This window comes from Epinephelus fuscoguttatus, linkage group LG11 (assembly GCF_011397635.1).
Source record: "Epinephelus fuscoguttatus linkage group LG11, E.fuscoguttatus.final_Chr_v1".
NCBI lineage: Eukaryota > Metazoa > Chordata > Actinopteri > Perciformes > Serranidae > Epinephelus > Epinephelus fuscoguttatus.
The window spans coordinates 14,180,567-14,207,950 of NC_064762.1; the positions used below are offsets into that span (position 1 = coordinate 14,180,567).

The window sequence follows — 27,384 nt, forward strand, 5'->3', positions numbered from 1 at the left end:
TAGTACTTATACCAAGAGTTAACTACACAATTATTAAAGAGAAAGCTCTATAATCTAGGGCATATGCTTATTCGCTTTTATATTTTGTTCATTATATGAAGCTGTGAGGCAGATGAATTGCTTAATTTAGCATAACAGGAGGCCTGGCTCTTGCTAGAGTTCAGAAACATGGCTACTAACACTTCTAAAGCTTACTGATAAACACATTTTATCTTGCTAAGCTAATTGCCTCCTCACTCCAGGTCCATGATTAATGCTGAAAAATCATTTTGTTTCATCTAACTCTCAGCAAGCAAATGAGCATATTTCCCAAGAAGTCAAACTATTCCTTTAACTGCTGTACTCACAGCTGGCTAAGTCCTCCAGTTGTATTTTGTGTGTTTCAGGCGGCTCACTCTGCGGTCGACACCAGCCGTTCCTACAGAGCGACATGGGGACGACCCCATACACATAAGTCAGCATTAACGGCACACCCACACCTGCAGGAAAACAGAAAAGTATTTAACAAGTCATAATGCAGTGTATGTCTCATAATCATTTGTCTGGTGTTTGTGCCAAAATCATTTTTAATGACATACAAATGGTTATTTAAAGAGTACTCTTGGAATTTAGTATTGCACTTCAATAAAGTTGGAGGACTAGAGTTGGACTTCAGACTTCCCATCATGCAACAGAATGCAAACTTTTGGTGGTGGACTTCCCAAACACTTGGTATTGGAGTGCTTCCCTTGCATACTGCCGCACACATAGTGTCGTGTGCCTGATACACATTCTCATCAGCTCGCATTGGGTCGTCTTGTCATTTTTTGGATACGCTAGCAAAACCATAATCTAAAATGATCATAAGGACCTCATGCCGAAATGTAACTTCAGACTGAAATGAATTTTTTGGTGATTGTCAATTTATGGATATACACTTTTGCTCCATGTAAATATGGCACAGCTACAGACATGATGACTTTCCTGCAGGTTTACAAAATGACTTTTACTTGACTGCTGATAAATTCTCAAATTGACCAAAATAACTACAACTACCTAGCAATACAATATATTAATATTCAGATGGAATACATTTTGTCCAACATCAACAATTTACTCAGTTGGGGGTTCTGCATTCTGATATCAATGTAATATCTGGCATCAAGAGATATCCACACAGGCTTACGAGGCAGACTGTCAGTTTTCATGTACATAGGTGTCAGACCAAATATACGAGTTATAGAAAGACATGAATAGTTTATTCTGTATGTCTCCATACTTGTAGCATGCATTATACAGTCTAGTTTGCTTAACCCTTCGAAACCTAGAACGACATCACTTTTCTGACGCTGTTTATTCAAACACTTTTTGCAAGTGTTTAAACCTTTGAACCCTGAGCAAATTGGTGTGATATCTTTCGAAAACATGGGTAAAAAGGGAATCAACAACTTGGTAAGAAATGTCCCACAAATTGTAAAAAAAACAAAAACAAAAAATAGATTTAGAAAATTATTTAGAAACAAAAACAAAAAAAGAAAAAGCTAGATAAAGACTGTTTATAATTATTATTATTACATTTTCAAATTATGTTACAGAATTATTGTAATTTTAAGCACTCCTTCCGGGTCATTTCCTTGTTTGTTTTAACTTTATTTTTATTCCTTTTTTATTTAATATTATTTTTGTTTTTAATTTTGTACTAATTTCTTGCTAATTTTGGGGGGTCATTTCTTCTTTAGTTGCTTCTTTACTTGCCTTCTTTCCATGTATTTTAAAGAAATCAAGCTAATTTGCTCAGAGAGCAAATTTGGTGGACAGTCATATTATTATGATATTATTATTGCAGTACCCAAAATAAACACAAGAGGGAGCCCCTCCTGCTTCACTATGCACTGCACACAATAAAGTTGCAGGAACACACTGATCTATAATGTTGTTCTTGGCATCTAAACCATCTATGCAATTATAATCTTCCAAATAATACTGGGAGCTATTGACTTACATCTTCTTTCAGGAACCGATTTCCTTGCAAGCTTTCAATTCCCTTATCTTTTAATTTGAGGCAAACAGATCTAGCATTAATCATCCATTTTATGTTTTTATTTTAATCAACTCCATATCTATTTAACATTATTTGTATTTTATTAAATTCATTGTAAGTCTGTGTTATATGTTTTGAAACCTCTTTATGTCCTATGTGGTGCTGCCATGTTGTCCAGGACACTTCTGTGGAAGAGATTTTGAATCTCAGCAAGGCCATTTCCTGGTCAATTAAAGTTAATGACTGAATCGGCACAGCCCTTTTTATGTTTGGTTATTGTTTGTCCTCTCAGTTTTATTTCCTGACAATAAAAATAAGTCTTCAATGTACAATTTTGACAAATTAATAATAGATCATCTGGCTTCATATTAAGTCACAATAAGAGCAGAGCAGCGCATAACGACTCTAGCAAAGCCAGTTTTATTTCACAAGTAAGATATCGCCCCACTCTCCTCCTATAACCTTCACAAAAGTGCCTTTTAACAAGCCCCCAAACTCGATGAGCAGCAGCCTCCCTACGCTGTGCGATTACGTAACCTATAATTGAGATAGGAATTTGGGAACACAAAGTAGAGTGCCGAACAAACAAAGGGACATCATTAACACAGCGGGAACACTGGGACGCTATTGACTCAGCAACAGGGTGAAATCAGGGCAAGAGGATGAGCCTGCCAGCCAAACAGCCCACAGCGAGAAAGAGAGAGGAGTGAACATGAGAGGATGTCTGTGTGTGTCAGTCACAAAGAGAGAAACAACAAGACGAGGAGCTGTGAGTGAAATATGAGAAACAAAATAACAATCGTAGTGAGACAGAGAGCTGATAAAACATATGGCAGGGAGAAAAATGAGGGTGGAGTGGCGCACAGACAGGGATGGGGCAGGAGATGAGGGTGAAAAGTACAGTGCGGCTAAATGTGTTTGAGTGTGTGTGTGCCAGGGGAGGGCCCGTCAGTGAGCGGTTCAGTGATGGTCGTGACACTGCAGAGGGAAGCTGAGAAGCTGCTAAAGCCTTAAGGATTCCTGTCACAGCCGGGGAATGTTACCTACAGTAGGAAGTAGCATGAGTCATCGAAATTCTGCCTCACACTGAGTGTGTGTGTGGTGATGAAATCAAGTGGTGCGTCTGCATACAGAAACCTAGTTTGTGAGTATTTACACAGCTAAAGATTGATGATAGATGCATGTTCAGATGTGTATAGCTGGTGATTTATTAAAGGGTTTCTTGCAACGCATGCACACGTTTTGGTCATGTACATCACTGCATGACTGCTGGACTGCGATTTTCAACATTTTGTCGCAGGTAACAAGGACACCTATCGAGCCCTGTTTGGCATCTCTCAGTTGCCTTTGCTTAAGCTTGATGGCTGTGGCTCAGAGGTAGAGTGGGTCGTCCACTAATTGGAAGATCAGCGGTTCAATCCCCAGCTCCTCTAGTCTGCATGTCAAAGTGTCCTTGAGCAAGATACTAAACCCCACATTGTCCAAATGGCTGTTCCGTTGGTGTGTGAGTGTGTCAAAAACTGAGTAGCAGGTAGCACCTTGTATGGTAGCCTCGGCCACCAGTGTGTGAATGGGTGTGTGAATGGGTGAATTTGACTCGTAGTGTAAAAGATGACTAGAAAGGCACTGTGCAAGTGCAGGTCCATCTTGTAGCTTTTGTAACATTATTGGCTAGACGTCTTATACTAAAGAGGAAATCACCAAAACCGTCCCATGCTTTATGGATAAAATAGATTCTCAGTAATTTATAGTTTGAGAAAATCCGATATATTGAAAGGCTCTCCCAGGAAATTTAAAAATACGTGGGGACCATTTTTAGCCTACATGAAGAAAATGACCTTTCCACCTTTTGTCTGTTTGTTTGTCTGTTTGTTGGTTTGCTTCCGTTCTGCACTACTATTCAGTGCTTTAGCACTATTGTCAATTTGTGTCTTACCAATACGACTGGTAGCACTTTTATGTTTTTATGGTAAATGTGAAGCCCCTGCAAGCTGGTCAGCTTAGCATGGTACAAAGACTACACCATAGGAAACAAGTAATCTGGCACTGTTGACGGGTAACAAAATCCACCTACTTGCACCTCACTGCTCACTGATCAACACGTTCTATCTCGTATGTTTCATCTGTACAAAAAGAAGTGTAAAAACATCACCTTGGGTTTTGTACGGAGGTTAAAACGTGTCAGTTTTAAACCTCAAACTTGATATACGGGCATGTGTCCGCATAGCACTCTCTTCAGCAGAAAAGTAATGGCAGGGCGCTGGGAGTGCTTCATCCTAGCACGTCATAAAAAAAGTGCTCCCTGCGCTAGTTTTTAATGGTGCTCTATGTGTGGGTTTTATTTCTATGACGACAATATCTTGACATTAAAATTAGCTTGGTAGCTAACGTAGTACTACTTTAACAGAGGGCTATCAAAAGAGCTGTGGAGGCACAAAACATCTTTAAGTCTAAATTAGCCTGTACTAATAGTCTAAATGAGCATTCATTAATATGTTTTACCACAAGGTGGCTACTGTGCAGGGTCCAGCCTATCCCAGCGACCCCTAACAGGATAAACGGTCACGTAAAATGAATGAATGTAAGAAATGAAAGTAAAAGTATGGGCTTGGCAGAATTGGTTAGGGGGTGTGTGCTTTATGCTTCTGGGTTAGCTGGTAACAACAGTCAGCAGCTTGTTCTTTGATTCGACATTTCAGAGCAGAGAGCTTACTTTTTTCACCATTTTGAAACCTGATTTTATATACTCTGCATTTTTTAAATCATTCAAATTTGGCTGGGTGGTTAGTGACACATTTTTCTGTGGTGTGACAGACTCGTAACACATTTATTTTTGCTTTACCCCAGACTGTAACAGCAAGCTAACACGTACGGAGATAAAAGCACAACACCGGCAACATCAAATGTCCCTCTGTTGACCTGCTCCCAGAAAAGGGCTTTTCTGTCTTTGATGTGATAGTTTCGGCTCAGGATGGACACAATGGTGCAGTAGTGTGGGCATACTAACACGTTAATCAGCCACTGTACACCCAGTGTTTGTGCTAAGCTACATTAGCTGGCTGTTGGCAGTAGCATCATATTCAGCATACAGATGAGAATGGTACCAATTTTCTTATCTAACTACTGGCAAAGAAGAAAATAAGGTTATTTCCTAAAGTGTTGAAGGAAGTCATTAATTTTAGCTTTAAAATTATGTGTGTAGAGTGTGAAAAGATGTGAGGTTTCTTGTTGATCCTCGTCTCATTATTATGGAAGGGATTATCCCAGACGCTCAACAGCTGGGAGCCAGTGTGCTGGTCGGACAAAATGGATCGTCTTTATCTTTAATGACTTTTTGATCCACATGCAGCCCTCAAATATTAGAAATTTTAATAGAACTACAGCTTTGTATTTTTAATAGAAAATAATATTTAGGCCTGGTGTCTGACCTGAACCGTTCTGTTTCAGGATGTTGCATCTATTTTCTTTTCTTTCTATAATTATCTCCTTAGCGCATTTACAGAAACAAGCTAGGACAGAAGGTGCTGTTGACGTGCTGTTGTTTGTTCCTTACCCACAGTGACAGCTGCTATGACCGGCGACACAAACACTGACATCATCACCCCACTTGCCACAGTCAAGTAGTGCTTACTTCCTGAGATATTGTTTTTCTTACAGCGACCATGGACCTGCAAGGCAATAAATAAAACATGAATTAGATAATGGAAATTTAATTTGCTCTTTGTTGTTCGCTGCAACCACTTATTCCTGTCACTTATTCATGTCCACTCATACATGCGTGAGGGGAAAGGACAGGGCAAGGGAAAGGGCTATTACAGAGCTCTGACACAAAGACAGACACATGAGTGGACGCTTTCACTGATCTTAGACCAAACAACTTCTTAAGTGATTTCACAGTCACATACACATTTCTAATGTTGAAATAAAATCATGAGAGTTTTGCTAGAGCTGTGACACGCCCCTGTGATCTCGATTGTTTGGCGTACGGCGGTCATTAAACTCAGTCTGAGCTGTCTTAAGTCAGTCTGTTTCTCCACTTAACTTTCCAGTAAAATCAAACGTGTAATATAGTCGTCAGTTTTAAGTCTAGGCTCATTCTAATAGTGAAGTTCAGTGATGTGAACATTGCCAACAGCCAGCAACTGCGCTCTCTCCAGCACCAAACAGGAAGCAGCAACCCTGGTAGAAAGTAAACATGGAGGACTCTGCGGTGGTGCAAGAACAAGACAAGTTTCTCCCCCTTTTCTTGTGCTGCGGAAATAGGGGAGAAACTGGTAGAGTTGTGAAATGAACAAAAGCCTGTGTTTAATTTGGCATCTATCCGAACCACCAATCTCTGCAACCCTGGTAGCGAGTTGAGGTGACAAAATCCAAGAAGTTGTTTGTACAGAACTATAGTTTATCTTTATATTGATGCCAAATTGATGAGAATACTGTCGACATATGACGCTTTTTATCTTTTGTTTCCAGAGTTTTGTGTATATTTACAAGTTGACTTGACATCTGTTGATTATAAGCAGAATTAACATGTGACTCTGGATATCTGATGAAAGAGTTTAAACATTCTAGTCCATCATATTGGAGCAGTTTGCACATATTGCACTGTCTGCTGATGCATGCACAAACTTAACCAGTTACTCAAAAAGCAAACATGTCCATTCAAACCACTTATTTGAAGTGTGTTTACATGACATTAGAGAAAATTGATTTATTGTGTAAGTCAGACTAAAACCAGACTTTTAAAATACATGTAAACATGTTAGTCCAACTGAAATCGTACTTAATCCAATTTGTCAAAGGCGGGCTAACACACCCAGATAATGCGATTGGGAGTTGAATTACTCCTTCATCTATACAGTCAGTCGGACCCAAACTGGCCGAGGCGCTCTGTGCATGCTCCAGTTTCCGCCCCGGGCTTTGACCCAGAAGTTGAATAGCATTAAATGCACATCAGGAGAAGAAGCCACTCACAATATGGCCAAGTCTACATTCAGAGCTGTGCATTGATGGACAGACAAAATGTATAGAGCTGTAAAGATGTTCACCATGGTACCAGTTTGCTGCTAACTAATTTGCTTGTTGATTGGTTAGTCTGTGACATAATAGGTCAGCCAGAAAAAGGTTCAAAACTAACAAGTTGAAAGGGGGTGTTCCACCACTTACTGTGGTAGAATTGGACATACTTTGGTCAATAAATCAAACCCCCCCGTGCTTGTACGCTGGGACAAGGACAATAGTCTAATAAAATGGCCTAGTCGAGTTATAACCATAGCTGTGCATGTAAACGTACAGACTGCTTTGTACCTTGCGGCCCATGTAGATTGGTATGCCCACAATGATGACTGGGATGGCGATGCCCGCTATTAGGGAGATGACCACTGGTGCTCCGAGCAACATGCCCACCTGCCACAGAACCTTGCGGGTTTGAGACCATGGCTTCTTCCCCCAGAATGTACATCCTGAGGGACTGAGACACACAGGAAGACATGACAGGGGAGATCAGATGTGAGCTCAAACTATCATCATGCACAGAGTTCAGAAAGTTGAACTGACTTCATAGGCTACAACTGCATTTTGTTGTGCAACCCTGTGTTGTACAATGACAATAAATAAACCTCGAACCTTGAAATAAATGAGTACTGACAACAACATCACAACTTTAAATGTTTGCCTCATTGCTGTCATAACATCATTACCCAAACTGAATGACCTCATCTGCTTTTCTCATTTCAGCCTCATCCTTTCTCCCTCAATTACAGTCATTTGCAGCTACCATTCTCACACTCATTTATCTTACATACCGCTGTTAGATAAATGGAAAAGCTGGTTTATTTAAGTCTTTTAAAGTCAGTTCTTTGTCGCTTGATATGACGTTAGGCACAATAAATGCGGTGCTTCTTTAAATTAGCTTCAGTCCTTGGTGTTGCGGTGTAATTCTAACTGCCAAGGAAAGCGGTTGAAACACTGAGTAACGCTTTTGGGTCCTAATCAGGCAGCAATTAACTTGTCGGAGCAGCAGTGACAATATGAGCAACACAAATAGCACCTTAGGGCTATGCTATCTCTCAAAGTGTGCATTTGTATTGCAGCAGCAAATGTCACTTTGGGGTTCTAAAAGCCTGAGTGGGGGAATTATGGGGAGATACAGAAGCTGTACTCTGTTGCTCTGAACTGGCAGATTTGCTGCGAGATGCTAAAAGCTTTGCCCTTCTACAGGACGTTTACTGTAATTTGTAGTGTGACAGACAGAGAGAGATGAGGGGAGAGAAAGGGAAAAGGGATGGTGTAGAAAGACAATGAGGCTCAGGCGAACACAATTCCCTCTTTCTCATCTGTTGCATTCATTAATACATATGCACATGACATGAAAATGATAAATACATGAAAAGCATACATATCTATATGCTGTAGTTTATTGGCCATGGTCAGCAGAAAGATAAAAGGGGACCGACTAGGCTTTTCCTTATTTTCTGTAATTTATATAACGTTTAAATGTCAGGTGTTCATATTTAAGGTGGCCATAGTCGAACAAATAATGAGGTAGATATCAAAAAGTAATCTCTGTGAGTGAAAACCTGTACTCCATTTTCAATACTGTTTTGGTCTACAAAATTATGTCAGATCATGATGAATTACTTTATATGGTCATCTGCTCCAGGATCACTAACTTACTGCAAGTGTTAACATTACGTACACTGCTACATGTAGCTACAAGCTAACGTCAGGGAAAAATGTAATCTTGGTTGCTGGTGATGTTAATTTCTCCCTGATTTCAGAATTATATTTCTGCTGGAACATGTCTGGTTATGTTTAAAAGCTTTTAAGGGTGATTTTTCACAGGAGAAAGTGCCGCTATTCTCCATTACAGTCATTCCCCAGCTGCAAGAATGCTGCTAATGTACATAGCTATACATGCTAACTTCAGGGAAACATGTAATCTTGGTTCCTGATTTTGTAAATTTCTCCCCAGTTTTGGGTCACATTGCAGCTGGAACATGTCCGGTTGTGTTAAGACACTTTTATTAGTGATTTTTAACGGAAGAAAATGCTGCTATACTCCCTTACAGTCATTCTCTGGCTGCAAGTACACTGCTAACGTACATGAAGCTACATGCTAACATCAAGGAAACATGTAATCTTGGTTGTTGCTGAAGTTAATTTCTCCCCGATTCTGGCTCATATTTCTGATGGAACATGTCTGGTCGTCTTTAGAAGCTTTTATTGGTGATTTTTAAAGAAAGAAAGTGCCGCTACTCTCTATTACAGTCATTCCTCAGCTGCGAGTACACTGCTAACCTACATGAAGCTACGTAACATCAAGGAAACATGTAATCTTGGTTGCTGCTGTTGTTAATTTCTCCCCAATTTTGGATCATATTTCTGCTGGAACATGTCCGGTTGTCCTTAGAAGCTTTTATTGGTGATTTTTAAAAAAAGAAAGTGCTGCTATTCTCTGTTACAGTCATTCCCCAGCTGCAAGTACACTGATAACCTACATGGAGCTACATGCTAACATCAAGGAAACATAATCTTGTTTGCTGCTGTTGTTAATTTCTCCCCAATTTTGGATCATATTTCTGCTGGAACATCTCCGGTTGTGATTAGAAGCTTTTATTTGTGACTTTTTTTTTATGTTAGAAAGCGCCGCTATTCTCTGTTAAACGCAAAGACAGTGCAGCAACGCCACAGATGTATAATAATACCTAGATACTGGATGCCAGTGGCACCTTCCATTTGATTAGAACTGCTCACCCAGCACGTATGCCAAAGAAAGTTGCTAGCTTCCGGGTTTACTTGCGCAATATGTGGCCAACTGAATATGCGTGGTAATGTTTCTCCCACTGGCCCCGCCCCCAAGTTCCTACTTGGCTTATAGACTTTACATTGTGATGATGTCATGGATAGCCTAGTTTTTCTCGGCTTGAGAAAAGGTTTACAAATAAACCTCCACAGATCAAAATCATAATAGAGTCATAATTGACCTCGTTTGCAGTTTGAGATGTCCTGTCAACTGTTTTACAAAAGTCTCTTTTATTATGGTGGTCTTTTAGCTGTAATATTGCGAGTGGCCACTGGGAAAAATTGGAAGAAAGGCTGAGCTGTGTTTGGAAGGGTGCTTAAAGAGAGACGGGCACTAAAATGGAGTCTTCTCAGACAGAGGGTGAAACGTGTTCCAGACCCATATGTACATGATAGATCCCCTTTAGACTGCTTCTTCAAATTCAGTGAATCAGCTTCTACTCAAGCTCGTCTTGTAGCTTGAGTTACATATTCTGCTGCATGGAAATATGGAGGTAGATAGAACTGATTAATTGATGACAAGTCAGCTCTGACTCCTTTCCAGGCCTGGAAAAATCAATGGAGGCCCAGACGAACAGTTTAAAGCAGCGCAGCCTCTAAACAATGACATAATGGTCATGCCTTGCTGACTGGCACAGTTTTTTTTTCTTTTTAAATCTCTGATGGGGTGTTGTTTTAAAAGATACAGATGGAATAGTGATATGATCACAGATGCACTCATTTTAGTGAAGCTAGCTGTTCTTTATGGAAGAATTGAAGAATCTACCAAAGTATCTTACCAAAGCTGGACTAGTGCCACACAGCATTGTCTCATTTCATGCTGCTGTGAGACAGGGATCAAATTCTGCTGCTGTTTCTCTTGTGTTTTTGTGCAGTACATTCACTTTGTAGGTCCCAAACACCAAGATCAGTCATTGTGGGGTGCAACTAATGGTTATTTTTATTATCAGTGATGTTGCTGATTGCTTTTTAGATTTTAGTTTGGTCTATAAAATCTCGGAAAATAGTGGAAAATGCCCAAGGCAGCATCTTCAAAAAGCTTTTGCCCCACCAACTGAGATACATTTCATTTACAATCAGACAGAAACAGAAAATCCTCACATTTAAGGAGCTGAAACCAGCAAATGTTGAGCATGTTAGCTTACTTAAAGGAATACTTCTTCCCTAAAATAATCCTTTGTATATCATTTACTTGTCCCGTGTTAGGTTCAGTTCATTAAGAAAACTTTGTTTTTCTCACATGCCTCTGGTGAATAAAGAATCCAGAAACACAAACAAAATTCTTGATGAACTGAAGGCATAGGGGTCCACGTTTAACAACAGCAAAACTATATCAAAACATCCATTTACAAACTCTCACACAACTCGTGCAGACAATCTAAGTCTCATTTATCCAGTCGTATGCTCAGTACTGCCCAAACACATGCATTTTCACAACAACCTACTTAAAACTGAACTGAAAGTGAAACTTACCTACACTCACTTCAAAGCCTTTCTGGCTTACCTTGAACTGCATGTTTTAACATTTTATTAAGACCTACATAATGACTATTGTATTAACGATGTTTACTTTCTATTGCTGCTCTGCATGTTTGAATGTGATGCTAATCTGTGTGTTGGTGCTTCATGTTGCTCACATGTCTGTTTGTGCTAACATGCTGTTTGTTGTTGTGTTATTGTATTGTACTGATGCTCTGCTTGTTGCTTTGCATGGCTTCTGATCTATCTTGACAATTTCTGTTTGCTGTAGTCTTTATGCTGTCTATGTCCTGTGAATTTTATTTTTTTATTGATTTCAAAACATCTTGCCCAGGAAAATTAGCCAGCTGGCTGACACCAGCACATTTACAGAAATGTTGATTAATGTGCGCTGTCCTTATAAATTAAATAAATGACACAAATGAAAATGAAAGCCAGACTTCATTGACAAAAACTGTAATTTTACCTCACTGAACATGGGAGCTGCTGGTCTAGCACTGCCTTGATCAGTTTTGTTTTGTCGCACAATAACACTAACTAACTAACTGATTAAAGCAGCAGTAGACCAGCAGCTCCTGTGTTAAGCGAGGTAAAATTATGTTTTTTGTCAATGGAGTCTGGGTTTGAAGAGAGCATAGACAAGTTTCACTTTCAGTTCACTGTTGGAAAGGGCTGTTTGGTTGAACATTACTGAGCATACGACTGGAAAACTGACATACTGATTACACTGCACAAGTTTGTAAACTGATGTTTTGATATAGTTTTCTGTTAAATGCAGACCCAATGTTTTCAATTCATCAAGAATTTTTGCAAGCCTGTTGTCACGGCACCTTTTGAGGTATCTAGTTTGGGCGTTTTACATTGAAGTGCCCATTGAATGCATCACTTCCTGCTCACGGCATGTCAGTACACATGGCGCTCACATCATCACATCACTCTGCAAGGTGATACTGCTAAAACCCCAAGATATGTTGTGATGCAATTATTTCAACATAACACCCAGCACTGCAGTAACTACTCCTGGTAACCTGCTACACTTGGGTTTTTTTCTTTTGATTACTATTATTTATGTATTTATTTATTTTTGTCTTTTTTGATGGTAGTGCTTAATTGTTTGTCTGCACATTTTTTCTATTATTATTTGTTAATTTATTTATTTGTCAGTTACAAAAAAGTGCACTGTTCAAGTAGCTTTGTGCCTGATGATTTCCTTTTAATTTAAAGAAAAAGAAAATATAAAAAAAGCCTTTTGTAAAAGTATAGAAAAAATGAAATTACACTGTACAAGTTAGATGTGAGCATTTGGTTTAGATTGTTAATGTGTTCATGAGCGTGAGCTGAGTACCTGAGGTAGTGCACGTCGGTGATCTCCTGCATACACAGCCAGCAGAACTGACAGGCACACACAGTGCAGTTCATACGGTTACAGCTGCCATCATTGGTCTTCATGATGTAGGCACCGCAGCGAGGGCACGCTTTGATCTCCTCTGCATCTTCAGCAACAGAGTTAATGTGTGAGGGGTGGCTACACTACATTTATTTTACATATATTGTGGTACAGGAGGTTTAAACACAAAAAGGGAAAGTAAGAGTGGCTGTCAGTCTCACCTCCTCCGGGTTCTTCATTGAAGACGTACAGCGTGGAGGCATCGGTGCCGCCTGAGGTGTGGCGAGCTCGCTGACGCCGGGCCTGGTCACACGTTTGGTTGGGATGCCACAGCTGCCGACAGTGGTAGCAGAATTCTGTGTCACATCCCTCGCGGCCGCAGCTCAGCTTGGGACACTCTGCACAGCCGTAAGCTATCACTGCATAGCTGAGGAGAGACAGATACTGCAGATAAAAATGATAGAGTGGACATCATTAATATGTTTATTGATCCCTGAAGGGGAATTCGTTGTTGGGATTCTTATTACAGGACACCTCAGCATCAGGCATAATGGTGGGTTTAAATCCGGGTGCTCTCTCTATTGCACCCTGTTGCCCTCAGCTGAGACTTGACTGCAGTTTCATTTAAACTTCACAGCTTTGGTTGGCTGACTGGAATATCTTTGAAAAGCTGCAGTAAGTCTCCCATCTAATACTTGATCTCCTTGTGTTGTTCACCCGATCAGCCTGGCAAGGCACACTGAATTCATTCATTGTTGTCTTTGCTCACAAATGGTACGTTTGTTGACAGTGTGCCTCAGTGAATCACAGCTCAAAGAGAGATACAACTATCTGTGGGACTGGTTTCCACAGTTCAACACCTGAACCAGAAATAATTCCACCCTTAGATCTCCAGCAGTCATTATGATGCTAACAAGGAGCTTGACGCCCATGCACCTAGTCTCACTCCTCAGAGGGGACATTAACATAAATTTTAATATTCAAAAGATCATGTGATTAGTGATCAAACACAAGTGAAAGTAACCGTGAGTGATTTACGATGCCTTAAGGACCCGGGCAGCACTGCTCTACTGTGAAGTATCAGAAAAGCTCCTCCAGGCTTTTTTTTCCTTTGGCATCTCCAGGTTTATGTGGTTCTCAGGTTTGTAAGAGAGGTAGATGAATCACACAGGCTGAGGGCCACACACACACAAGAGGATAATTAGACTGCTGCCTGGATCCCACGCCGGTGTCAGGCTAGATTTAAACAGCTTGTGTCTGATTGTCAAGTCAACCCCTTTTGGCTGAACAACAAAGCCAGCGTGGGCCTGCTCATGCATAAAAACATTTCCAGGTATCAGTGAATATAGTTATCAAAGAAAGCAGCAATAATTGGATTAGATATTAGAGACCTTTACACACCTTAGCCTGCGAAGATTTTCAAAGAGGTTCAAACAAAACATAAAGCAACAACAGCTGATATCATTCAGATGAATTGCTACACTTTTATTTTTTGCCCATGTAATAGATTATAGATCTTTTGAAGAGCACATCCCTATATATATATGTACACATGTATGAACTTGTAAAGATCCCCTCAATAAATGTTTATAAACATGTAAAAAAAAAAAAATATGCTGCTTTGAGTAATAATTTGTATCTGAATCTATGATCTGTGATGTCTCCTAAGTCCATTCTCAGTGTATGTGTAATGGAGGCTTCAAGTTTTCACATCTTACACAGTTTGTGTAAGTAACATATTGGATCAAGATTGATTTCCACACTAGTTGTGGTGTCACATAATTATCTTGTACCTACACGTGTTAAACTCAGATTTAGAAAACTGAAGTCCTTCAGCGGATGAATGTGAAAACAAACGTGATCTCAAACCTCCTCCTCATAATTTGGCACTTAATCAAGGACATGTTTCTGCGTTGTACTTGGCAAAGACGGGGTCAGCAGTATGAAGAGGTTGACAACAAGGTTTAGGCAACAAAACTACTTGGTTGTGGTTTGGAAAAGATTGCGGATGTCGTTACAAAACACCACCGATGTTGTTATTTGTTAGTCTCCAACACCAGTCTCGTGGGTCAAAGTCCAGTGTATGTTTGACCCACCCAGCCACTCTGAGCAGACTTTCATGTTCTTTAAACTAGGCGTAACCCAGGTTAAATAATCTATGCACATAAGATTTAACCAGAATCAGTACAGATGTTACATAAAAAAACTGTTTAATCATATAAAGAGAATGTACAGAAAATAACTGGTGTTCAGTGTTAAAAATATTAGGAGACATATGTAATTATTATACTGTACGTTGAGGGAAGATAGGTTAGCAGCCAGCCAATTAAGTATTACTTCCGGTTCACTGAGCTGGAAAATGGCAGCCAACGGAACAGGAGCTAACATTGAACTTGGACTGAAACACTACAGAAATTGATTAAAAGCCAGCTAAAGCAGCTTTGATAATCCTTTGAACACACCCATCCTGTGTGAATACGGCCAGAGGATCCTATTGTCACTAGCTGCCGCATTGGTAAGGTATTTTTTGACTGTTGGAGCACCAGCGCTAAAGGATAAAAAATGCTAACCGCTAGTGCTAACGGATACGCGCTAGCCACTAGCGCCAGCGGGGAATTGCTAGTCGCGAATGCTAATGGATAAACACGAGATCATAATACCAACAAAAAAGCATAAAGCGCTAATTAATAATATCAGAGATGTGGTAGTTACTAAGACTAACAATAAGCACTAGCTGGTATGTTTAGCAGAGAAGTGCTAGCCGTAATGCTAACAAACACATAAGAAAATTTACTGATGCAAAAAGTCTTAGTTGTGCTATTTTGAAGTGTAACTGTGTACTAAGTCTTTGCATATCTGTTGCACACTGAATATTTATTGGTGTTGTTTTAAGCTCCAGAATCTGTGCCTTAATTACACAAAACTGTACCTTTGTTAATTGTTAGTTAATATTTGTGCATGTGACTGTAGGTCATTATTGCATGGTGAAGGGCATGAGGCAGGTGTTTTTCTTGGTGTTGGTGTTGTGATGCCCACTGTCATGCAAAGGAGAGGACATTTTGATAGTCCTTTACATTTCAAATAAGATTATTTCAGCAATCGCAGTTCCCCCGAATGTGTTTTTGTTGATAATTTACAATATTACTAATGTTTCAACAGTCCTCATGTTTACTCTTTAGTTAATCTAAAGAACATTGAGAGGACTTGACATTTATACTCTTGTTGGTAATATAGAACACAGTGAGATGATTTGATAAGACAAGTTGCAGCTTTTATTTTGTTGTCTATTATTTCAGATTAGAAGATTGAATGTGAGTTCTGACCTTACCCACTACAGGTCAGGTTTTTTGGACCTACATGGAGTTTGAGCCTGGATACTGTTGGATGTTTGATGGCGAGCTACAGCCCAATGGAGATGAACTAGAGACTCAGTTGGATGCAGAAGATTGAAGCCGTGGATTACAAGGACTGTGTCTACACACACTCAACCAACGCATTCTACAGTGCGGTAAGACGAACAGCTGCACACTTCCACAGCGGCACTAACAGAACTGTCACCTAGTTCTGGATGACAAGTGTCAGACACAAGAACTGTGTCCACCTCAGTGATTAAGGTGACTGTAGGAAATTTGGGTCTAACTGAAACTTGAATTTAGTAAGGTAGGATTTTTGTTTTCCAATTACACGGATAATAATTGTGCTCTTGTAAATATTTATATTTGTTTCCCTCTCTCTCTTAACTTCTAATTAAAAGGAGGTATCATTCCTTCAAAGGGAGAATTTTGTGTCATAGTGTTAGAGCTGGTGTACAGTTCGGTTTACTCAGTAATCGATCCTAGTGGCTTCTGATTTCCTGGCCTAATAAAACCTGGACTTAATATACAAAAACCTTAAATATATTGCGCAACTTTCAGCTAAAAAGGGTTACATAAGTCCACTGTGCTGTGCGTTAGACAATGATGCGGATGGGTTTACACTGGAGTTGGTGAAAAGCCAGGTGCATCTCACACAGACGCTAAACAATTGTTTTAATGTGTATGTGAAGCCCAGTTCAGACCAAAGATTCGCAACAAGACAAGTTGAAACAGGCAACTAATTGCAATGCACCATTCTGCAGCATTGAAAAAGCCTGCTGGTTCACACCAGTGCAACTAGATGAGACGGTGAATCATGTCTGTGCAACAACCCTCTGCACTCTGATTCCCAGCTTGTCAGGTTTATATTATAATTTGTAGCTCCTTAAAACATGAATGAGGATCATGATAATGAGATACTGGCTACAGCTGCATTTGTAGTAGTGATGAAACGCCGAAAAACAGAAACAAAACGAGCAACAGATGGACTGTATTCATAATAAATGCGCCACAATTATATAAATAACCAGCACCAATTAAAATGTGTGTGGAGGGGCATAAGCACAGACAGCAAGCTGCAGCAGTGACCACACCATGAGGACGAAAACACAGGGCTCAGCGGGGACAGAGCACCAGCTGCCGCAGCAAGTGAACACACCATCTACTGTCATTTTGACTTGACAAGCAGACTTCACTACAAGCCAACTGGCTGTTGAAACAGGTGATGTGCTTCACTTCCTAAAACCAGCCGCCGGCAAATTGACCAGCTGAGTTGCAGGTGACAGCTGGCTTGAGTCGAGCTGAGACCGTCCAGTTCACACCGCTGCAACTTTTCTCTGCAACATACTAGAACTGTATTAGTGTATTCTGATGCCCAGGTAGTGAGTTTCCACGAGCAGGTCCCCGTTTTGTTTGTACCTTGTGCCTAAAGATGCACACGCAGGAGCTTGCAGTCACACAACACACAGACCTGACAAAAGTTTCCCACAGAAGCATAGCAGTGTGACAGCAAACAGTAGGGATGAAGAAGAGGTTTAGTGGATGTAAGTAAAGTCTGAAAATGTTTAGAAAATCAGTTATCCACATGTTCTATGAGAAAGGAAATGCATTAAACATATTTTCTAGACCGAGAAGATGTAACACATTTTGGTGGGAAAAACTGAATGTAAACATAAGTTTGTTGTTTACAAGAAAACTCTGTAAGTACATATTTCAAAGTAAAAAAAAATACAGGATATGTGGTATAATTGTCATATGTTTGACAGTAGCCCAAACAAAAATGCTCTATATCTCTATTTCAATCAATATGATTCATCTTAGTTGAGAACTTAATGTTCTCTTCATGCTCAGAGAAACAAACCACACAGCCTTCTTTAGGGGCAAACACGAAAATCCTTCCTCTCACGTCAGATAAAACTGCTGTTATTTGACATTGGCACAGGCGCAGAAAGATTTCCACTTGAAATACTTGTGATTTAGATTCTGTCCGTGTGCGCTGAAAAATCCCTGGCAGCTTCTCATTTGAAACCACCTACAGCAGCATCGCATATGCAGCAAAGACATGACAAAATGTGCACACGTAGACACAAGCGCGTGGACACACACACACACACACACACACAGCACCACGTTTTGCCACACTTTCTCAGAGCCGACATAATCTCCAACTAAGCTTCTGTCACTAAGACCTCGAGGAATGTGTGTATGTTGGGAGCATGGGAATACACAAACCATAACTGTGACCAGTTTACATAATGGGTCACCGCTTCAAAGGCTTCTCTATGTGGGAACTATTAGTGATTTAAAATCTAAATCTTTGCTGACCTCCACTCGTAAACATTTTCAAATGCATGGAACTCAAAAGTCGGCGGATTTGTTGTAGATAGAAACCCAATCTTGTTCCTCTGAGTTATATTTAATTCACCACAGCATCAGACAGATTGGCGTATTGATTTTTGCTCCACTCATTCATCACGACCGGGCTGTAAGCACTGACAGTTGGGGAGACAGACAGTCTACCACTGAGTCCTGAACCCTTGTGCATACGTGCTTTTCACCACAAATATTCATTGAACGCACACACACACGTGCACACACATTATGATTTCCCGTCAGCAGCCCTATCCTGTTACCCCTCTGTGAACAATAAGGTGATACATCAATAGATCAGTGTCTGTATATGTTGTAAACGACAGCAGAGAGGATGAGTTAACTCAGAACATGTCTTGCGGTTGCATTGCATTGTGGTCTACTGAGGCTGCTGTCAAAGGGGGACAAAAACAACCCAATTGCCAGAATAAATGTTGGCATTATATGTTTCTGCAAACCACGGATATGTAACATTTGTACTTTATTATGTTGCGCTGGGGTCTTCAACATTTTTTAGGCCAAGGATCCCTTAGCTGAAAGAGAGACGGAGCAGCAACCTGCGGCTACATATATTGTAGAAAACTGAATTGCATATTAAACTGAACGGTTGGAGGTTGTGAGCCTCAGGCTGTTTTTGCTTTTCAGGTAGGTGAGGGAGTAAAAATCCATTTTCACAAAGATAGGTTGTTGCAAAAGGCAACATATGTTGGATTGGTGCCAATGTATATTTTCTACATATTTCTGAAAAGGAAAAAAAGGTGGCAGCCCCTTTGCAGTAACTTGTACGTGCATGTGTTAAACTCAGATTTACAGTGTGCACAGAGGACTTTCCTCCTTCAGCAGATGAAGGTGAAATCCAACGTGATCTCATACCTACTCGTCATAATTTGCCACTTGGCAGAGGCCCTGGTCATGACTACAGGACATCCTTTTGCATTTTATCTTGGCAAAGAATGGGTCAGCAGTAAGAAGGGGTTGGCAGTTAGGTTTAGGCACTGAAATACTTAGTTATGTTTGGAAAAGAATAGAGTTGTACCGATACCAGTATCGGAAATGCCTCCGATACTGCCTAAAATGCAGTATCGGCGAGTACAGCCTATGACCAATCTGATATCATGTAATGCCTCACCTCATTACGCATACGCACGCTACAGGCAAACGAAACGCAATCAGAGCGGAGTTTAAAAAGCATTCTACTGTAGCCTTTAAATGTCTTTTTAACCAAATTGTGTGGCTGCACTTTAACCTGTGTCTTGATCTGTGTCAACACTGGATAATAATAATAATAAAAAAAAGTTTTATGGCATTCATTCTATTATTATGTATTTATTTCTTAATGTTTTACATAGAGTTTTAGGAGTTGAGACATACAACAATTCATATCCCATCCATTTTTATTTTACGCGCTGGTATCGGATCGGTACTCGGTATCAGCAGATACCTAAGGTTCAGGGATCGGAATCGGTATTGGGAAGGAAAAAGTGGTGTTGGTACATCTCTAGAAAAGAATGTGGATATTGCTATAAAACACCAGGCTTTGAGTGGCAGAAATCCCACATCTGATGTTTTTGTTTGCTTGTTTAAAACACCACTCTTGTGAGTCAAAGTCTGGTGTTTGTTGGACCTATCCACCCACCCTGAGCAGACTTTCATGCTCATTAAACTACCTCCATTGTGTGGGGCGTTTAATAGTGACGCAGATAAGATTGCCCCCTTATAGTCAACTAAACGTTTGTCGACTAGGAAGGTCATTAGTCAGTAAGATTTCATCGGTCCCTTAGTCGCAAAAAGAAAACCCTGAAACATTGTTAGGAGCTGCACCTTGTCAGAATAAATCAAAACCTATATGAACCATGTGGGAATTTAATTTGAAAGGACAGACACAGGAAGTGTCCACGCTCAGCAGTCAGACAGGAGTCAGGTTAATTTCCAGGGCTGGTACCTGCGGTTATTCCACAGGCTAGTTAATAACATGTCGGGCAGGAAATCCAAAGTGTGGGATCATTTTGAGAAGGTGAAGGACAAACCCAAGGTGATATGTAAACTCATCTTCATTGGTCGACTACAAACATGATGTATCATCTGAAACATGGAAGTAGCTACATGCCCATTAGCCACTTAGCACAATCATTACTGCTTTGCCGACAGCGTAATTATTACTTTCCTCCTTCAGCAGATGAATGTGAAAACTGACATGATCTCATACATACTCGTCATAATTTGCCACTTGGCAGAGGCCCTGGTCATTACTAAAAGACATACTTTTGCATCTTATCTTTGCAAAAAAGGGGTCAGCAGTTACCCTCCAGGGGGTTTGCCGACCCTCTGTTGAAGACCCAGGATGTAGCAAATATGCTGAAAATGTATATTTCTTTACGTCTCAAAAACACTGTGGTTAACAAGTTTTAGAAAAGATAATATTTTTGCCTAAAATAACTAAAAATCCCAGTTTTTAAAACTAATGTCTACATCACTTTTGACATGTACAAATGTAATGTATCTGTGGTTTGCAGAAATGGACAATGCCAACATTTTATTCTGGTGACTGGGCTGGAAGAAAAAAATCGACTTTCCGACAGTGGATTTTTCCCTGTGTGATTTATGATGATGTCTTCAATCTATTCTGCAATGAAATTACATTGTAGCTGTGCTTCATCTCCACGTGACATGATGTAATCCACATTTCAGCCAGTTACCATCAGAGAGCAAGGAAATGTCAAATGGTCCCTGAAATGCCAGGCACATATCACTCAAAGTGCTGTTGTAGTAAACTGATTAAAGGTGAATTCGTCCCTTAACTCCCAATGCAGTATGTGGTTACTGTTACTGTATATAGTCACACATGCACATAGAGTCTGTAAGGGTTGCTGTTACAAAGTGGAGGGAGGCCTACTTCATGATTCACCGTTTCAGTATCTGCAAAATATTTTGGTTGCATCAAACTTAAAACAGCCTTGGGATGCATATAAAGTTCAAACTGAGCTTTCACTTTGCTGTCAGCTCATCCTTTCAAAGCTCAATCAATCATTCTGACACTGGAAATCTGCTTCAAGTCTTGTGTTTTACAACATAAAGCCGGTGGTGGGCTGATGGGGCTTTGACAAGAGCTGCCATATTGTAATACTGAATTAGAGCTTTTGTTTTTTTTTTCATAAGGTAATTACAGTACAGTGAATTTCTACTGTGTGACTCAAGATGTCAATAAAAAGTACATTTTAGTTTAGGCAATCTAAATATGCCATTATTTTCATTAAACATGCCTTTTCCTCTCGCTTATTTAATAAGCTTCTCTTAATGTTGTTAGCTAAAGGTACAGGTAAACCTTAAAATGAATGTTTGTATATCGATTAGTCATGCTGTGTTACCTTGAATTTGTGAAGAAAACTTTGTTTTCTCGCATGTAGCCATGGAAAATGATAATAACAATCTGAGCCTGTCATACCCCTTTCCATCAACATAGAACTGGCTAAAATGTTCAGAGCATTTCAGCCAAAAGAAGTTGGTTCATTTGTTACTCAACAAAAAAATAGCAGGTTTTCTTGAAGTGTGAACCACGATGACATCAGAAGGCATGTCATATTCTACAGGTTGGAAAGAGAGGGTGAGAAGACAAGAATAGAGAAGTCAAAAGACAGAGAAAAAAGAGCACACAGTGGTCTCATCTTCAAGCGTTTAAATATATTAATTTTGACCAGATTATGTGAACTACGGCGACACTAAAACCCCGAACTTCGCTTGGAAGAAATAAATGCACAAACCCGCTATTTTTAAATATCCCATGGAGAGAGACTAATAGGGCCCAGGTTAAAAAATACCAATATTTTCCTTTAGCTTAACTTAAGTATGATTTTGAAGGGAAATATCTCCTGGTGCAGGTATGAAACTGCTTTATAAAATGTTATGGTGGTCTCCTTCTCACCTGCAGTCAGGCGCAGGGCACCAGCGTGTATCTGGATCAGCAGCCAGGAAACGCCTCAACTGGTACTCCTCAAACCGCTCCAGAAGCGCCCGGTCATCCAGGATGGCACGAACATCCAGCGGTGCCAGTGTCTCAGGGCACTGCGGGCACGCGATGCCCACCCGGCTCTCTGATATCTCGATGCGCAGGTACTGGCGGAGGCAGTCAGAGCATGTTCGGTGGGAACAGGAGGTGAGTCGTGGGAAGTGGCAACGCGGTTGACTGAGCAGGCACAGTGGGCACTCCTCCAGGTGTTCATCCAATAGCTGCTCCTGGCTGGAGGAGGAGAGGGACAGGACGCCAGTGGAGCCGCTGCTGGCCCCTCCCACGCACTCGGCCGTGGCGGCGCCTTCCTCGCCTGCCTCAGCCGCTGCTGGCGGACCTCCTCCTTCTCCTCTTTCTCCTCCAGAAACTCTTGATTCTCCAGCCTCTTCTGCTGTGATGCTGAGGTCCTGCAAACAGTCACAGAGCTGCTGATTTACTGTATACAATCATGCACACTATAAATGTTCTCAAACACACGGGGACACGCAGGGTGACAACGTGCGAGATATTCTGCTGAGGTTCACAAAAAATGGTTTATTTTAAGAAATAAATCCAAGCAAAAGTAACGTCCCCACGTTTCTAGTAAGAATCAGTATTGCTGAGTGTGTATGTGGGTGGATGCTTGGTGTAGCTGGTTTCTTGGCAACATAATTTCTCGAAATTACCAATTAATTAAATAAACACTCTAATGGATTTGGGCTGTAACAGTAGGGCAGAGGGAGGAAGCAAGCAGAAGCTAAAACGTCCAAAGTTAATGATCTACAGCCTGTCTTCACGTTCCCTCTTTCTTTCTTTAGACAATTTAAATGAAGCAACAAAACCAGACATTTAACTATAAATACGGAGGGATGATGAACTAATAATGAGCAATTTATAATGATAATAGGGCTTAAAATCGTCTACAATTTAAAAACAAATATTAATCCCTGACAAATCCCTTCATTTTTTTATCCAAATGCAAATTTCTGTCAGTGTATTTAAAAAGATAGCACCACCGATTCCAACTCCAAAATGGCTTCTAAACAGACTTTATAAAATTAGAGATTCAAACTGTAACATATAAAACCAAGATCAAACTTTTTATGAAAACTAAAACTCACAGAGGTTACCAGAAGCCAAGCCAAAACTAGGAGAAATACTATATTATGACAGAAATGGGATTAGTTCCTCAGTCTCACCTGCTCTGGATGCTCGCTCGGGGTCAGCGTGATGGCCACCTCCTCTCTGGGCCACGCTTCCACAGGCCTCTCGGGCTTTGGCTCCGATTTGGGCTTCCTGCTGAAGAAGTTCAGGAAGCTCAGCGGCCCCGTCTGCTGCTTGGGCCTCTTCATGGTCAGGGACTAGAGCAGGAGCAGCAGCTGAGGAGGACAGGCCAACGACCATGGGCAGGATGCGGAAGTGTGCGTTTGTGTGTGCCAGAGAGAGGGAGCGTGTGTGTGTGTGTTTGTGTGAGTTTGTGTGTGGGCGGGTGAGCACAGCAAGCGCTCACGGCTCAGAGTCTTGGAGCTGGGCGGCTGCTCTGCTGTGCGAGGGAGGAAGAGCGGGAGAGATGGAGAGGTAGACGACGGGGAGGAGGTAATCCCTGCCCGAGGGGAACATCACTAATTTGGAGCCTTTCCGAGGCCGGGTCATGTGATTTTTTATTTTGTCTCTCTTCAGTCTTCTCTCCCCCCTTCCTCTTCCTCCTCCACCTCCACTGCAGTTCCCTTGGTCTGAGTTAGCCCTGGACTGGCTGAGTGTCCTTCATCATTTTAGACCTCTTCTTCACTGCAAACAGTCCCTTCACCTGGAAACAAACATCACAATCATGACTAAATTACAGTGAGTGAGAAATAATAGGATGTGCTCTCTGCCATTTGGTCAGTAAATACAGTATTTTGTTATATTAAAAAGTCCCTACATGAAAAGTTGAGCGGCTAAATGCATCAAAGGCAAGGAGATAGTTGAATATAATTATTAACTTTCAGTGCATTATCATCTTGATGTTTTGTTTAATGGAATTTATTACAGTAGAACACAAATTACTGTAATCAACATCAATTGAATCACCACATTTTATGTGTAATTACACATACATTTTCTTTATTATGACATATATCCACACAGACTGTTCTCATGCACTGATTCTACGTGTACCAATGAAAAGTAATGCATCAAAATTTGTATATAACCCACGTAATTTGGAAGGCTGCGACCACGTGACTAGTCGGCTGATGGATGTAAAGATGGAAGTAGTATAAAGTGTGAAAGTTTGTGTAAGTACCATAAACTGTGTAAATAATGGACACAGCTACTGTGATGTCACCCTTTGGTTTGTGGACTCCCGTTTTAAAGCCTCGAGTTTGCCATCTTGGCTTTTTGGAGCCCGAAGTGACCGTATTAGGAAGAGAGGGTGGAGCTGTGGAGGAGTGAGGTGTGGATGTGACTCACAGAGCGTCCCCGCCTTTAAATATGCATAACTTTGGGCCTTAATAAAATGTAAAAGGGTAAGCTGTAAAAAAAAAAAATAAATAAAAAAATTAGCCCCCGTACAGTTGTCATGTATGTTGAAAGTAGCTAGACCAAAACAGTTATTTGTACCAGGCTCTAAACCTGTATTTCTGCTGTAAAGTTGGGCATTTCAACATGGTGGTCTATGGGGATTTACTCTGTTTTGGAGCCAGCCTCAAGTGGCCGTTGGATGAACTGCAGTTTTGGCACTTTCAATTCGGCTTCACTTTTCAGTCTCTGAGGTTGCCACTTGGTAAGGATGTGGCTTGGGGTGTTGGATGGGTCAAACAAACACAGAACCTTCCCCCAGGAGACTGGCATTCATATCCCGTGTGAAGTGAACTTTGCGTTATTGTAAGGTACATCGTCATCATGTTTCATGTTACTTTTTCCAAACCTAACCGGTGTAACTTTATACTAACGTAACTTTTCATTAAGTATATAATGTGACGTGTTGGTGAAGACTCTGTCATCCAGGTCATGGTAATCTTAAGTGCTATATCGCAGGCAACTGGACATGCTTGAGTGTCTTGAAGACCTTTTACCTCTCATCCAAGAGGCTTCTTCAGTTCTAACAGACTGGTGCAGAGTCGCAGGCTTACAGCTCAGCCCTTACAGCTCACGTGTGACCCCAGCCACTCTGTAAGGTTTCACACCCACACAGGGTTTAAAGCCTGCGACTCTGCACCAGTCCCTCAGAACTGGAGAAGCTTCTTGGATGAAAGGTGAAACATCCTCAAGAAACTCAAGCAAGTCCAGTTGCCTACAATATAGCACTTAAGAATACATAATGTCATGCCATTTGCGGGGTGCTAAATTGTTAGATATCATGCAAACCTTTTTATGAGGGTACGTTAATCTATTTCCAAAAAGATTATGAATATGAATATTGAGACAAATCTGGAATTGGATTGTTTAATCTACTGATATTGATTTAAGCCGCTAGTTCTTGACCTTTGGGTCAGAGAGCCTCAAAGATGTCACAAGACAGATCTGAGGGTCACAGAGTGGTTAATAGGAAAGGAGGGCAAGCAAATTATATTTCTGCTGTGCGAAACGACATTTATTTTCCTGATCTCTGCTTTTTTCTTGTGAATTCAAGGGAGATTTTACTATTTCGGAGGTCAAAAAAATCAAACCTAGCACTAGCAAGGAAATTCACTCTTTGGTTGAACTGATCACAACCTGTTGACAGACGCATCTGGTGATGAGAGGAGGCAGAGGGAGCTCGGCTCCTCTTAATAAGACATGAGCTCCCCTGTAAACATGACTTCTGAAAATTTGTGAGGTCTCTAAAATATTTACAAAGGGATATTTTTATTTTATGCTCTTTTTCTATTGATGTGTGCTGGTTTGTTGATACGTGACCCTGACTTGATGATTGGGCTCATCTGTATGAGAGGGGTAACTCTCAGTCCCTCATAGGCAGCCTGTCGTGCGCTGTCTTTGTTTTAATGCTCATATATTTGTGTGTACATGGGCTGTTTTCGATTTGACCTGTGTGTGTTCTATTTGTGTCAATTAACTAGGCTATAGAATATAGTACATCACTCTGCAGAGTACATGTGTCCTGATTATTATATATCAGATGTGCCTGCATGCTTGCAGCAAAACCAAAAAGTTTGGGAGCTGCTAATCTAAACCAACATCAATGCCATTTACAACTAAGTAAAAAAATGTAATAATAAATGTGATAAAATATTTAAAATCAATGATGTTTTCGATGTACTCAGCCACGGCTTGCTTCGATTCACACTGTAATTGAACTTTTATTCTCTTTTGAACATTACTGATGTAGAAAACACCTCTCTGTGAACCCTGTTCGCATGAATATAAATGTAATCTATGAACTTTTTCCCTCTGGCTGTAAACTCAAAATCATATTATACAGAGCATCAACAGCAAACAGGACGTCTACACAATAACACAGATGGCTCAGTGTGTGCTATGATGTTTCATTTCTTATATCTTTATGATCGTTAGCGACATTTTAATATTTAATTACAGCAAAACTACGCCATAAATACAAGATATATCATGTATTAAATAGTGTGCTCTGTCTCTCTCATTTACTTGAAACATGACACAGACACAATACCAGGAACTTATTTTAAAATCTGACCTTTCAAACTATGCCATTTTACTCCCGAATCTCTACTTAAAATCCCCCGAGAGACGTTTATATGGAATAAAATTCAAACTTAAAAGACACTGAGGGGTTTGGGTGTCCGCGACCCGTCATGCAGCCCCAGACATGAGCAATAAGGTCACAGCCACGAGACACAAAGAGCAGATGGACGAGAGAGTTGCGACTGGTTTGACAGAAAGGATCGGGGGACACGGGGGGGTGGGGCAGGGTAGAGGCAGTGATAGACAGCACAGACAACTCATTCTGTCTCCATTAGGCAGCAGCGAGCTTTCATAATCAGGCCCAGAGAGCACAGAGAGCATGAGGTGATTCATGCAACCCCAGACCAATTAA

At 40.7% G+C, this 27,384-nt stretch overlaps 1 protein-coding gene across 3 annotated transcripts in view; it reads right to left on the bottom strand.

The window, feature by feature from the left end:
- si:ch211-278j3.3 (E3 ubiquitin-protein ligase RNF19B) overlaps nucleotides 1-27,384 on the bottom strand; it is a 42,879-nt gene that overhangs the window by 4,145 nt on the left and 11,350 nt on the right. For 2 of the 3 annotated variants that reach the window (XM_049589151.1, XM_049589149.1), the window contains exons 2-8: nucleotides 23,591-24,198; nucleotides 22,329-22,819; nucleotides 12,908-13,113; nucleotides 12,645-12,792; nucleotides 7,325-7,487; nucleotides 5,574-5,688; nucleotides 348-479 (exon numbers count right to left, since the gene is read on the bottom strand). In XM_049589151.1, coding sequence (XP_049445108.1) covers nucleotides 348-479; nucleotides 5,574-5,688; nucleotides 7,325-7,487; nucleotides 12,645-12,792; nucleotides 12,908-13,113; nucleotides 22,329-22,819; nucleotides 23,591-23,743 — 1,408 coding nt within the window. In that variant the 5' untranslated portion in view covers nucleotides 23,744-24,198. The remainder of the gene's footprint in view (nucleotides 1-347; nucleotides 480-5,573; nucleotides 5,689-7,324; nucleotides 7,488-12,644; nucleotides 12,793-12,907; nucleotides 13,114-22,328; nucleotides 22,820-23,590; nucleotides 24,199-27,384) is intronic. The other variant, XM_049589150.1, reaches the window with a different exon arrangement.